Genomic DNA, 15,577 nt, shown 5'->3' with positions numbered 1-15,577 from the left:
TTATTTAGGAAGTAACATTTAGCGTCCTTGACATTGTTAACTTAACGCGCGTAAAAATCTTATATCCAAAAATTGCTAAATTTTTGATAAAACACGATTTTTTTTGTTTACTTCCCTTATAATCTGCATCGGAAGTCTTGAAATGTTTTCAAAACAATTGTAATGAAATTGAAAGCTGCGTTATTTCGTGCTCTCTTCACTCCATCCTCACAATGAGCTGAATGACCATTTAGGCTTATATGATTATCTCTGTGAGACTAATGGGGACATGGCTTGTGTACAGAATTAATGGTAAAGGTAACGTTTTTAATAAGAGTGGGATTCTCTTATCTAGGGGAACTATTTCGCACGTACAACTATATCTCTCAATAATGTAGAAGTTATTTCCCTTATTCGATATCAAACAAAATAATTAATAACCAATAAAGCTTTGTCTAACTGGTCATTTTTTTATTTATTTATTCGTGTTTTTTAATTAATTAATGTTTTGCTAGCTACAACAAATAATTGTCTAAAGTTTCACATTGTTCTGAGAATGGGTGTGGGAGAAATAACGTGCCCAAGTATCTAAGGGGACTAAACCCTATATATTTAGCACTATATGTGACTAAATTAAAATTAAACGTAATTAATTGACTAATTGTTGTTTTTTTAATTGATTCCTGTCTTGTCGACGCCATTGAATACTTGTGCAAAGTTTCAACTTCATCCAAGGATAGGTTTGGGAGAAATAACGTGTAGACATTTCTAAACAGACGGACAGAGCCTTGTATAGACTCTTGAAGTGGAATCAACAAAAAAATTTAAACAGAAAGGTTTCCAGTTGTTGTTTTTTTTAAGCTTTGTGTCGTTCCTCTGATTTATTAACAAGTCAATAAACAATTTAGATTTATTCCTTGCCAGCCAAATATTTATAATTTTATTTGGGGGGGGGGAAGGAGCAGGTTCTGTAAGAACAATGCAGCACGAAATAAACAAGCAAACAGGCAGTACTATCATTACTCAGTGTAGAAGTCCTCCACAGAGACGGTGTCTAATAAGAGGCAGTACTATCATTACTCAGTGTAGAAGTCCTCCACAGAGACAGTGTCTAATAAGAGGCAGTACTATCATTTCTCAGTGTAGAAGTCCTCCACAGAGACGGTGTCTAATAAGAGGCCAGTACTATCATTACTCGGGTGTAGAAGTCCTCCACAGAGACGGTGTCTAACAAGAGGCCAGTACTATCATTACTCGGGTGTAGAAGTCCTCCACAGAGACGGTGTCTAACAAGAGGCCAGTACTATCATTACTCAGTGTAGAAGGTTTCCACAGAGACGGTGTCTAACAAGAGGCCAGTACTATCATTACTCAGTGTAGAAGTCCTCCACAGAGACGGTGTCTAATAAGATGCCAGTACTATCATTACTCAGTGTAGAAGTCCTCCACAGAGACAGTGTCTAATAAGAGGCAGTACTATCATTTCTCAGTGTAGAAGTCCTCCACAGAGACGGTGTCTAATAAGAGGCCAGTACTATCATTACTCGGGTGTAGAAGTCCTCCACAGAGACGGTGTCTAACAAGAGGCCAGTACTATCATTACTCGGGTGTAGAAGTCCTCCACAGAGACGGTGTCTAACAAGAGGCCAGTACTATCATTACTCAGTGTAGAAGGTTTCCACAGAGACGGTGTCTAACAAGAGGCCAGTACTATCATTACTCAGTGTAGAAGGCCTCCACAGAGACGGTGTCTAATAAGATGCCAGTACTATCATTACTCAGTGTAGAAGTCCTCCACAGAGACGGTGTCTAATAAGAGGCAGTACTATCATTACTCAGTGTAGAAGTCCTCCACAGAGGACGGTGTCTAACAAGAGGCCAGTACTATCATTACTCAGTGTAGAAGGCCTCCACAGAGACGGTGTCTAATAAGAGGCAGTACTATCATTACTCAGTGTAGAAGTCCTCCACAGAGACGGTGTCTAATAAGAGGCAGTACTATCATTACTCAGTGTAGAAGTCCTCCACAGAGACGGTGTCTAATAAGAGGCAGTACTATCATTACTCAGTGTAGAAGTCCTCCACAGAGACGGTGTCTAACAAGAGGCAGTACTATCATTACTCAGTGTAGAAGTCCTCCACAGAGACGGTGTCTAACAAGAGGCAGTACTATCATTACTCAGTTTTCCTCGACTGTTTTTTTGTTTTATCATTTTCGGATTTTCTTTTACATGTGAAGATAATTAGGTACTAGCACAAACCTCTGGCAGGACGGTGAAGAATGGGCGACGGACAGGATTTGAACCCGTAACCATCGAGGCTATCGAACCACAGGAAGGATTCACGAGACCATTGTTAAAAAATATTATATGGTAATTAAATTTTTCTATTTTTTTTGTTTCGACTCCTTGATAAGAGTTGAGCTGTTTTGGTAGACCCCACTCAAACACACACACACACACACCAGCTCTTTGAGCATGACTTATCCTAACAACCAAAGGCAAGGTACTTAAGTTGCGTTTTGTATGGGTTAACGCCTCCCTCTCTTCTATACACTTACAAGCAGTCGAAAAAAAAATTCTTCTGAATTGCCACTGACCCGAGATAGGGTGACTCCTGAACCAATCAATTAATCAAAATATTGATCGCTTTTTTGCTTTACCTGTGATCGATTTAGTTGTCAGGCACTTCCGTGGCTAATAAATGAATGGTTAACAGATTAGGTCCTTTTCTATTGTGTATATGTAAATTACAATAGAGGTATTGGAGGCCTTCCTTCTCTACCCTTCCAAACCACGTATCGGCAAACATACACACACACGTATATACACTGAATAAAAAAACAATGAAAGCATAGACGCACACATACACGCTCTGACTACGCCAAGTCTCCATTATGCATTCCCCATGTCCCTGCCAGAGCCGTGTCTACAAAGTGTTGCGTGTTCCAAGAAAATCAACTCTCCCTGTGTTAAGTCCATGTTTTTTTTTTCCAATACCACTGAAAAGGACAACATTCAGATCTAGTGGACCTGGCGGATAAATACGTAAGTACGTGTTTTTTTTTTTTACTGGTTATTATTTTGACTAATCACCGGTAGCAACAGAAACGTGGATTCATCTTCACCGGGCTTAAACTATGACCCACGTATCTAGGGAAACGCGTTCACTAACTACCTGAATATTGCTGGAGGATCTCTATACCGACCTTTCTGACATGGTCATAACATCTGTATCACTCTATAGCCTCACTATCTCAACTATCAAAAGGATAATAAGCAGTATTAAGCACTCGTGTTGCTTTGAATATTTATCAGTGTCTCTTATCATATCATCTATACGATAGATTTATTGCCACAGATACAGTGAAATCAAAAGCTGGATCACATTGAAGCTAACTCGCCCCCCCCCCCGGCCCACTGCCCCCGAAATAATTCTTTTTTTTTTTTTGTTCACACGCTTTCGTACTGGACAAATCAAACAGTCAGGTTTAATTTTAAGGCGCACTATGTCCCAGTAAGTGTCTTTTTTATTTATTTATTTATGGACAGGTTCGACAGGACCCCCAGGTCGTGACGTCACACTGAGATTGTGAAATCAATGTTGGGTTCATAGACTAGACATTGCCAAACACAAGTGGGACCTATTGCTAGGCAAAAGTATTCATCTCTTTAATCTGTATGCGATTAGTTGGCTACTTGCCAATAGAAGAGAAAAGGTGCCATGGTTCACAGAACTATAGATCAACCCCGAATCAAAGTAGTCTCGTTGACAGTTATACAAGCATACAAAATGTAGGCCTACTTATGCCTAGACGATAACAAGACAAAAAGTTAAAGTACATTTTAAAGAACGATATTTCCATTATATGAATTACAATAAAATTATGTATGTATTGTATAATTGTATAATTAGGTAGGCTACTTTTGTCATATAGCCATTTAAAACTAGATCTAGACTTTTAATTTAGAACTCATGATCTAGTCTAGATCTAGAATCTAGCAAAGCTTAGATAAACTATCACTAATCTTAAAATGTAATTAAAAACTCAGTTATTGGTACACTACAGCTGACTAGCCTACGCCATGTGTTTGTCTTACTCCAATTTATAGCCACATTTAAATTTATTTCATTTTTAATTTGAAACGTTATAACGGTCAAACTAGAAGTTTCTCCGTGTGGCCAACGAGCTAGGCATTGTCTTGTCAACGATATACATTATTATACATCAACAGTGGAATTTTTAGGAATATTGTTAGTGCCGTATTTGAGACCAGCCCCCCTGCATGTTCCTGGTTCCAGGTTTCATGAAGTTCTGACGTGAAATAATGTCTTCTAATAAATGACATGAATTACAATCTAGATGTAGACATTATATGTTTTAATAAGAGTTGATCTTTCGCACAAAGTAAATCTCAGTGCATAGGAAACAAAAGAATCAATGAAGACATTGGAGATATTTGGGGGCCATCTTAAAGTTTCAAAAAGCGACTTGTATGTTTGGTCAGATAGCTGGCTAAAAATAATGTATAACTTGTTTGTCTTATTTTAAGATGTTGAATTCGCTGACTGTTGTGAAGGAAGACTATCTTAGACATTTTCAGAGTGACTTAAGAAAACTTTATGGAGACTATGAAAAAAAAAGAATCTAAGACTTCAATACATTTAAACAGTTTTTGGCATGTTAACTGTGATAATACTGTGCCTTTTAACATGGACCCTGATGTACAGAAACCAGACTTGCAATTTTAATTTATTAAATTGCAATCTAATATTCATGTCCAATAAAGTTAATCTAAGTTTTGAAATGAGAGTTGTCCTGTCTGATCAGAAAGTGCATCCTGAAAGCACATACCACTACGTACATATTACCTGCAGTAGGTGACGGCGGCCAATGTTCAAACCCGGTATCATCGAGACGACAGTCCGGAGCGCATACAACTCCCATGTGATATCTCCTGCTCATATAATCTTTAAACTGTTTTTGATTTAGTATTTTTGCTAAAGTTTTGTTTTTTTCAGCTATAAAAGATATATAAATCTTTTGCAGAAAAAGATTGACGACTGAACATCTCAGTTCATTTCTAAGAATAACTTCCTTCCTATTTTAATGATAAACTATTATCAAAACATTCGCATCGTTTCATTTGATATAAATTTGATCATATATGTAGGCCCGTACATTGTTTTCTTTTACTTTTTGACCAGCTTCTAAAAAAAACTTGCCCATCACTGATCTAGTGAATGCAAAGTTAGATGTGAACCTGGCCTAACTAGTTTCCATTTCAGATCTTGTGGTCTATAGGGCAGATGATGTATAGGTCATCTGTTTCTGTGGCCTACGGTTAATGAGGGTGTCATGTGGCCATCACAACGACCAACCGCCTTTACTTTCCCCAAAAAATGTTAGGAATCTATTATAGCTGGGTGGACTCACAGGCGCCCAAGTATACCGATTGATCTAGAGTCCAAATCAAATATGTAGTGTATGTCGTGGGATATTATAGGCTTGTAAATTGTATTAGCTATAAATGCTTATACGTATAGTATTCTCATTATAATCAATCAAACTTTTTTGTTTCTTTCTTAAAGGTGAAATAATCTTTGACAAGTTTTATGAATACATTATTCTGACTGGACAACAGCTAATACTACAAAAAATGAATGAAGAAACAGGAGAAGAGCTGCGCAATAAAACAGAAATAACATCAGATGACGAAGAAATAACTGATAATCCTCCAGATGAAAAGACAAACACCAAAAGAAGCAACCATCCTTCAGGAGACTCAACAGAAGTGTCGTCTGAAACTAAAACACAAGATGAAAACACAACCAAACTAGACAATATCAACAATACAGAACAGGAGGATTCAGAAAAACAACACAAGAAAATTAAAGGCAAGAAAGATAATGATCCAGAGGAAAAGCACGAAAAAAGCAAGAGACATAAAGATCCAGAGAAAGCAACTCATGAAGAAAGCGCCCAAAAAGATGATACGCCAGAGAATGATCAGGTCCATACGTTTAACCTCATCAACCCCGACCAGCTTTCCGAGCAACTCAAAGTTGCTAATCTCGACGACGAACAGACAGAGGAGCTCCTTCAAAATGCAAAGAAACTTAACGCCAAACTCAGGAAAATCTTACGCCAACAGCAGCTGGGCGATGAGCATTCCCCACCGAGCAGAAAATCCGGCTCCATATCGAGGCGGCGTCATCCAAACGGAGCCAGAGCTTCAGCATCCAGCATGCCTACTGCAGGTGGTCGAGCGACGTCTCCCAAGCGAGAGCGCGGTTCCGCTGAGAAAAGTAAATCATCAACCAGCACATTACCGCCAATACACGCCAAGTCTGGCCAGGCCAGAGTCAAAAGCGCCAAGTCCTCAACTGGTTCTGCTAAAAGTCGAACTGGATCTCGGCGCAGTGCTAGACCTGAATGGAACGATCGTTTTATGTTTACATAACTATATGCTGTTGAGGATTTAGTGTAAATAGTTGAGCCCACATAGACAAAGTACAGCCTTGGTTCACAATTTATATATATATATATATATATATATTTAGAACAGCAGGACATTTCCCAGTCTACGCTCTGTGTATACAAAGTGTAACTAGATACATCTTCTTCCCACTCTTAACAAGCACACTTATGGATCTAGATCTACTTCAACATTGACGTATCCAGCATTCAGTGTTGTGTGCTGCTATGGTAGACACTTTCTAGAACGTAGCATGTGGGCCCTAAATTAATTACTGACAGGGATTTTAGCTCAAAGATTTATGATGCTTCCCCCCCCCCCCCTCAATCTCCAGAAGTTTCTTCTTCTTTTTGGCATATTTGTAGCTGTGAAAGTGTGTCCATGTTAAGTTTATGTTCGCCACACTGACAAGTTGAGGACACTTCTAGACGTTCATGGACATCAAGGCTCCACGCTCCAACTCTCAAGAATAGCGTGGATCTATATCTCATGCTAAAGAATCTACACAAATACACAGATCTATAGTTTAATGTGACTTCTGTTTGATGTGATCAATAAAGTTTTTGTTTTATATCTCTGCAAGTGCAAACTTGTTTTTTTTTCCTTTGGTGTCAGGGCGATTCTTTGTTTCGTTTAATGTACTGCTTTGCTTGAATTGTTTCACTGATGGTTAGGGTTCAGTTAATGTTTTACATTTTTTTAGGGGGAGGTTATTTCTTTTAGATTCACATCCTCTTAAGCCCTGGTGTGTTAAAACATCCTTCTTCTGTTCTTCATAACATCATGATCACTACTTAGCCTACTTGATGCTGATTGATCAAAGGATGTTTGGTTAAGTGATGTATGTGTGTATGCTTTTAATCATTAGGATTTTAACTATGTTTAAGTATATATATATATATATGAATGTAGAGATAGTGTAGTTGTCACTCAATATCTCTCTTTTGTTTTGTTCTCACTTAGTGACTCCAACATCACTTCAACATTTTCAATGTGTGTCGTGTATTTGGTCGTACAGATATATAGGTCTCTACCTCCCTTCATGTAATGGTTCTTGTAATGTATATCCAATCTTTTCTCTCTCTCTCTCTCTCTCTTAATGTAGGCTATATCAACTCTTTTCTTTATTTCTTTTTCTCTTTCTCTCTCCCTCTCTTGCAATGTATATCCAATCTTTTCTCTCTCTCTCTCTCTCTTAATGTATATCAACTATTTTCTCTCTCTCTGCATTCGTTTAATATTTCTTGTAATGTATATCATCTCTTTTTTTCTCTTTCTCTCTCTCATGTTATGTATATCAACTATTTCTCTCTCTCTGTCACTCACTTATTCAGGTTATATTTGAGCAGATGTACGTGTGTGTGGAACTTTCAAACATGACATGTGGATTTATTTCTCTACAATCTACTACTTGGTATCTATTTGTCCCCCACTCCCTCTCTCTCTCTCTCTCTCCATCTATCTATAGATAAATATCTATCTATCTATCTATCTATCTATCTATCTATCTATCTATCTATCTATCTATCTATCTATCTATCTATCTATCTTATCTATCTATCTATCTATCTATCTATCTATCTATCTATCTATCTATCTATCTATCTATCCATTTATCTATCTTATCTATCCTATCTATCTATCTTTTCTATCCTATCTATCTATCTGTCTGTTTGCCTGTCTGTCTGTCTAAATCATTTTCGTATACAGTATACAGTACCTATCTCTTCACTTCTCCTCTCCTCCTCACCTACTGAGCTAAACCAGGTAACATTGAAAAGTACACGAATGCCACCATGGAGAATTACGACCACTGTGTTGAGTTATAAGTCTGAACATTATCAAGAGACGTCCTAAGTCTCTCCACACCCACCCCTACTTCAGTGTAATGTTTCACCACATAATCTCAGAACTGATTACTTACATTCGTTTTCTTACTCTGGTCAATATTTTTAGTCTTTAGTACTTTTTTGTACTTTCATATTCAGGTGTCATTGCCTGTTTTTGAAAGAAATTTCTTCTAATCTTTTAGTCACGTTGAGGAACTTTAAAAAAAAGGGAGAGAATAAAAACGGAGCTCAAAATGGAAAGAAAAACGTAAAAAAATACTTTAAAAAAAAAAAAAAAAAAAAGCTAATATTAAGTGTACTTGTATCCCACTAGATCTGTCAGGTACGATTTCTTTCCCTTATTCGATACCATACCAAAATAATTAATTACCAACAGTTACTTAACTAATTAGTTATTCTTTTTTTCATTGAATCTTGTATTGTCAGGTACAAGAAATAATTGTGCACAATTTCAGCTTGACTTCGAGACTGATTGTGACAGAAATATGGTGTTCAAACTTTGTACCAGACGGACAGAGTGACTTGATATAAGCTTTGTAACCAATAAGAAAATGCTTTCCTTCTCTAAATGGACATGTTCTATATCGTGTTCATCCCCAATAAAATGTTCTTTTGTTTACATTTCAATTTTGTAAAGATCCAGTTCACATCCAATACAATATAGTAAAGGAGAAACAAAAAAAGATGAGCAAAAGGAAGAAATGTGGGGGAGAGGGAGAGATATTAAAAGGGGAACAGAAACGTAGGAAATTAAAAAGAGAGACAAATGAAGAGAACAAATGTATGACGAAACAAACATCAGGGGCAAGGTCACAGTCAATGTCACATTCCCAACTAGATAATACAAATAACTATTTCGTGCACCAACAAGCAAAAGTCAAGTTCCCACTTTCAGACCTTGTGGTCTATCGGGCAGGTGATTAAAAAGTCATCTGTTTCTGTGGCCTATGGGGTGTCATGTGGCCAGCACAACGACCAACCGCCTTTACTTTTCCCCAACTAATGTCCAAAAGATCCCGATATTACAAATACCAGTCTTCACCAGGATTCGAACCCTGGTTTGTAAGCCAAACGCTTTACCGCTCAGCCATCGCGCCTCCTCTTTGTGCACTGGGTGTTATAAATTAGATTTTTTTAGTGCTGAAATGTGCACAAAATTATTCTAAGGCTTTTTAGAAAATGCTTTTTGTATTTTTTTAAATATATTTTTTTTACTCCGGACACACCAAAAACTACATGTATACCCTCCCCCACCCCCACCACATGTGATTTTCTGTGATTTTCTGTGATTTTCTGTGATTTTCTGTGATTTTCCGCGATTATACAGTTTTTAATATGATAATGAATTTTTAAAAGTGAAAGCATCGACATAATTTTTTTGTGTGTCTTTTAACGTAATTCTGTCTTCATGTGAACATTCCAAAACGACAGTATGTGCTGTGTTTAAGTCTATGTATGTGTCTCTGTATGTGTCTCTGTATGTACTCTGTTTAAGTCTCTGTATGTGTATGTGTCTCTGTATGTGTCTCTGTATGTGTCTCTGTTTAAGTCTCTGTTTAAGTCTCTGTATGTGTCTCTGTATGTGTCTCTGTATGTGTCTCTGTATGTGTCTCTGTATGTGCTCTGTTTAAGTCTCTGTATGTGTCTCTGTATGTGTCTCTGTATGTGTCTCTGTATGTGTCTCTGTATGTGCTCTGTTTAAGTCTATGTATGTGTCTCTGTATGTGTCTCTGTATGTGTCTCTGTATGTGCTCTGTTTAAGTCTCTGTATGTGTCTCTGTTTAAGTCTCTGTATGTGCTTTGTTTAAGTCTCTGTATGTGTTTCTGTATGTGTCTCTGTATGTGCTTTGTTTAAGTCTCTGTATGTGTTTCTGTATGTGTCTCTGTATGTGTCTCTGTTTAAGTGTCTGTCGTGCATGTTTTGGAAGAGGGAAGCCAAATAGCCAAAGCAGGAAACAGTCAGTCAGATCGTGCGGCTTGTTTTATGTAGGATGTCAGTAGCGCTGTACCACCTGACAAGCATGTTAGCTCACCCTGTCAGTGCTGATGGGTCACTTTGCGACGCATGTCATGTCCAGGGACGGGGAGGGCGCTCAATGACACTCCGACATCTTGTCTCTTTGATGGAATGATTTATCGCTGACAATAACCTCCCCCCCCTCCACCGACTCTTAATGACCCTGGCTATTAATGACCTATGTCTGACGTGACATGAAGACAAGTGAAAGCTGTCCCAGGAATGTGAACTTCCCCCCCCCCCCCCCCGCCCTCTTCTCTTGTTATGCTATTTGTGTCGTTGAGTGGTAGGTAGAGCCAAAGACTTTTACATTTTTGGTCTACATGTCGTGGGTTCCAGTTCGTGGTTCTAAGTTAACTTAAATCGCGCACTTCTCCGGTTAGTTGATGGATGCTATGAGAGCTGTCGGGGGGGGGGGTGGGGTGGGGGGGGAGGCGGTGGTTGAGCGCTTGGCCTCCAAACCTGGGGTTCTGGGTTTGAATCTTGGTGAAGACTAGGATTTTGAATTTCTGGATTTTTAACTCTAATGGCTACCTGACTTTAGTTGGGGAAAGTAAAGAAGGTTGGTCGTTGTGGTGGCCACAGAAACAAATGACTGCTCGTTAACCGCTGGCCTAAGAAATGGTTGACCTTAACATCATCTGCCCTATAGATCGCAAAGTCTCTTTCTCTCTCTCTTTCTCTGAATTAGTCAGCTGAATAAATTTTATACTTGAAATAAATTACAATAGAATCGCAGGTGACATCCAGATATCTCAGTCATCCAATAACATACCTCAGTACAGGAACCTGGACAGCTGACTATCTTTTGAGTTGATCTCAACGACACTAACGATTTTGATAGAAATGTAATAGTTGATGCATATCGCTTAGAAAGGAATTAATAGCTCGTTGGCCACATGGGAAAACTCTGACCGTTATAATTTTTCAAATAAAAAAAAATAATCTACGTCTAGATCCAGCATCGGTTTCGAAATGACTATCGCGTTCTAGAATTTCCTAATGTAAGGTATTATTGATTCAATGCAGGAAAATTTTGCGCATCGTCTTCTAAGTCTAAATCTAAAGGCCTATCATGGAATATTTTTAAAAGTGTTGTGGATATATACATTTGCTTAACCAGGATTCTTTCCTACGGTAAAGGTTAGGAGAATGGGGCGCGTTAAAAATGTTCCAGTGGTTTTAAATCTAACATTCATTAATTATTCAGAAATAAAAAGGCTCTATAAGTTGTATAAAAGAGGGTGTTGTCTTTAAAAAAAAGTATTTTAAGTGTTTTTCTTGTAAACCAAATAAATGAACATGACTGTATCTGTTACATTTAAGAATAGGTATAGCTTTGTATTGCTAGAGCCACTGATCTCACTGAATGTACTATTTAGTTTCTTGTAAGAAGATCGAAAAAGAATCCGGCCAGAAGTGAGATTATTGGAACAGAAGGTCAGTACTATCAACGTGAAGAATGGCCACTTTAATGCTTGAAAGTTTTTACAACATGCAAAAGATTAGCATTGAATGTATTTAATATACATGGCACATCTGACTAGTAGACACAATCAGTGCACCGTGCTTTAATATTACTTGTTTTTGTTGGGAAGGTACTGGGCTTTATTCGGGAAGTGGGGCTATCTACGAAGATGTGATTTCTGAATTTGTGAACATGCACTATTTACATTAGATTTTTACCAAATATTTAAATTTTTACTACCTTTACTATTTTAACTGTGAATAGACCTTGATTTTAATTATATGACTGTATAGAATCTGGCCCTTGTTGTTTAGAGAGAGAGTAGTCCTTAAGGGACTGCAGGCACGACATGGCCTAAATTGTGCCGATGTGCCTTAAATCACAAATCACAAAGCACTTGTTTTTGTTGACATGAAAGAAGAATTCAATTTCAGAACTGCTAGTTTCCGAGTGTTTCAGTGAATCATTCTACAGCCCAAGCCATAATAGAAACTTAGATTTATTTTATCATGACCTCCACTACCTCTGACGTAACTTTGAATATTTTTGCAGTAATAAATTCGGTCATCGCCAAAACTTTGTCTCACTCTCAAATACAAAGAAATTTTAATTTACAACTAAGTTTCATTGAAAGTATTATTTTCCAATGTAGTGTCGTACCACTGCGTACCGTACCAGGCAAAACGTCAAGGGAGTGTCAATTTGATCTTCAGACGACGTTGAGTTCAAGCCATTACGTTAAGTACTTCCAATATTTTATATTCTTATCAATGTATCTGCAGGGAAATTTTATGACCAGATTTTTTTTTAAAACTTGCACCGACAGACAAAAATAGTATTCTTTTTTTTTAAATTCTCTTCTCCTCTGTTTTTTTTTTTCCTTAAAAGGGTACAATAAACGTCTTAGCCCTAGTCCACATATATTATAACAGGAGTGCTCTTTGCAGTAAACGGGACTTAAAAAGAAAGTCATAAAACTGTTATTTCACATAACCATTGAATACAGTTATTACTATTCCACATATAGCTTTACAATCCATTGAATGTAGTTATTCCACATATAGCTTTACAATCCATTGAATGTAGTTATTCCACATATAGCTTTACAATCCATTGAATGTAGTTATTCCACATATAGCTTTACAATCCATTGAATGTAGTTATTCCACATATAGCTTTACAATCCATTGAATGTAGTTATTCCACATATAGTTTTACAATCCATTGAATGTAGTTATTCCACATATAGCTTTACAATCCATTGAATGTAGTTATTCCACATATAGCTTTACAATCCATTGAATGTAGTTATTCCACATATAGCTTTACAATCCATTGAATGTAGTTATTCCACATATAGCTTTACAATCCATTGAATGTAGTTATTCCACATATAGCTTTACAATCCATTGAATGTAGTTATTCCACATATAGCTTTACAATCCATTGAATGTAGTTATTCCACATATAGCTTTACAATCCATTGAATGTAGTTATTCCACATATAGCTTTACAATCCATTGAATGTAGTTATTCCACATATAGCTTTACAATCCATTGAATGTAGTTATTCCACATATAGCTTTACAATCCATTGAATGTAGTTATTCCACATATAGCTTTACAATCCATTGAATGTAGTTATTCCACATATAGCTTTACAATCCATTGAATGTAGTTATTCCACATATAGCTTTACAATCCATTGAATGTAGTTATTCCACATATAGCTTTACAATCCATTGAATGTAGTTATTCCACATATAGCTTTACAATCCATTGAATGTAGTTATTCCACATATAGCTTTACAATCCATTGAATGTAGTTATTCCACATATAGCTTTACAATCCATTGAATGTAGTTATTCCACATATAGCTTTACAATCCATTGAATGTAGTTATTCCACATATAGCTTTACAATCCATTGAATGTAGTTATTCCACATATAGCTTTACAATCCATTGAATGTAGTTATTCCACATATAGCTTTACAATCCATTGAATGTAGTTATTCCACATATAGCTTTACAATCCATTGAATGTAGTTATTCCACATATAGCTTTACAATCCATTGAATGTAGTTATTCCACATATAGCTTTACAATCCATTGAATGTAGTTATTCCACATATAGCTTTACAATCCATTGAATGTAGTATCCCCTGAACGTAAACAAGAGTTCAACTAAAATGATCTACTTTTAGAAACTCAAAAGTTCGCTCTTTGAAAAGCTGTTCATTAGAAAGGTTATTACTTTTCTGTTTCACTAAGTGGCATAATGAAACGCGATATTCTCTCTCGAGCGCCACCCCTCCATCCCCGTGACGTAGTCCATGGAGGGTTCTGGGCTGCTTTAGCATATCCTCCCATTCAGATCTTCTCTCTTGAGCTTTTCCTCTGCATGCCCTAAGTCGCTGCAGATCTGCCTCTACATCTTTCATCGCATTGTTTTTCCCGAACTACTTTCTTTTTAATATGTTTGTATTATAATCATCTTCTTTTTTTTTTGAAGCAACGTCTGTATTTTATAAGATAAAAAGATAAGAAAAGGGGAAACTTCCTATCTCTCACTCACATTTTAATATTTTTGAACCCCCTCACTCTAACAGATATTTTCAACCCACTTCACCTCAACCAAAAGAAAACCCCAATTCCTGTCTACGTCGTTTCTCTGGTCCAGACACTCGTCAAGACACTTTCAAAGACATGGAAGACACAAATAATTATCAAAGTCCTTGGCACTGCTCAATGTTACGCCTCTCCAAACAATTACTTATAGAACTATTGATGTCAATATTTGAACGTGGGCGACCATCTGAAGTGCCAAAATAAAGAAACCCAGAAACTAGTTCTTCTATAAAAGCATAGTTATGACAAAAATATAATTAGAATGAAGTATTTCTCTACAAGTGTACTTTTTCTCTTATTAATCAGGTTTCTCTATCCACCCACTCCCATTTACAGTCCATTTATTCATTTCTTTCAAGAAAACTTTTTTTTTACCAGAAAGCAAGTCGGAGACATCCACGTGTAGAGAATATCGAAATGGGATTCAAAGTTTTTGGAAGATGAATCAAGACTCATTACAAAATTAATAATTAAAAAGTATAATCTAAATTTAATACAATCATTAATTTAGAGGAGCAAGCAATGGTCTGTGTTTAGAAAAGGGACGTAATGCAAAAGAAAAGAAAAGGGAAGTAATAGGAAAAAGAGAAGAGATAATCCCAGAATTATCCATAGAAATTTCTCTTCCTTCGATCATTTTCATTTTATAAAAACTCTCAGTCCGAATGTTAAAGAATGTTGAAGATATTGTGGTATATCTATACAGTAACAAATTTAACGTTAAGTGCAAGATCTCTGCAAGAATAAGTTTCTCTTTGTTTGAATATTGTTTCAAGAATCTCTACAATAAAAAGTTCTTGAATCATTCAAATTACGGCCTTTTCACATCTCTTAAAACCTCGACCTAAAATATTGCAATAAATGTGTAACCTCGTAGAGCAGTTCACAAATTCATTTTGCTGTCCTGAGTTCTAGTTTTACAGCTCGTATGCTGTAAAACAGCGGTTCTCAACCTTTTCAGCTCGGCGACCCCTTTTTACATTTGCCAACTCTGACGCGACCCCCCCCCCCTTGAACACACACACACACACAGGAATAGAAGAATAGACAAAACAATCCAGTTTTTCGATGGTCTTTGGCGACCCCTGGCAAATCGTCAATCGACCCCGAAGGGGGTCGCGACCCACAGGTTGAGAACCCCTGCTGTAAAAGT

The 15,577-nt window shown here is 37.0% G+C and overlaps 1 protein-coding gene across 3 annotated transcripts; it reads left to right on the top strand.

The window, feature by feature from the left end:
• Window positions 1–2,791: 2,791 nt before the first annotated feature.
• On the top strand, window positions 2,792–7,040 carry LOC106077477 (zinc finger Ran-binding domain-containing protein 2-like). Of its 3 annotated transcripts, none has more exons than XM_056027876.1 (2): window positions 2,792–3,026; window positions 5,572–7,040. In XM_056027876.1, exon 2 carries the CDS (start codon window positions 5,640–5,642, stop codon window positions 6,441–6,443), a length of 804 nt encoding a protein of 267 aa, XP_055883851.1. In that variant the 5' UTR covers window positions 2,792–3,026; window positions 5,572–5,639; the 3' UTR covers window positions 6,444–7,040. The 3 variants fall into 3 exon arrangements, with proteins under 3 accessions (XP_055883851.1, XP_055883852.1, XP_055883854.1); XM_056027877.1 differs by having other exon boundaries at window positions 2,792–3,030; XM_056027879.1 differs by lacking the exon at window positions 2,792–3,026 and adding an exon at window positions 3,736–3,867.
• The last annotated feature ends 8,537 nt before the right edge of the window (window positions 7,041–15,577 follow it).

This window comes from Biomphalaria glabrata, chromosome 4 (assembly GCF_947242115.1).
Source record: "Biomphalaria glabrata chromosome 4, xgBioGlab47.1, whole genome shotgun sequence".
NCBI classification, from domain to species: Eukaryota; Metazoa; Mollusca; class Gastropoda; family Planorbidae; genus Biomphalaria; species Biomphalaria glabrata.
This window is presented reverse-complemented; position numbering and strand designations above follow the sequence as displayed.

Coding starts and splice junctions, on each gene's coding strand:
- LOC106077477 (XM_056027876.1), top strand. CDS start 5,640: ATGAATGAAGAAACAGGAGAAGAGCTGCGCAATAAAACAGAAATAACA.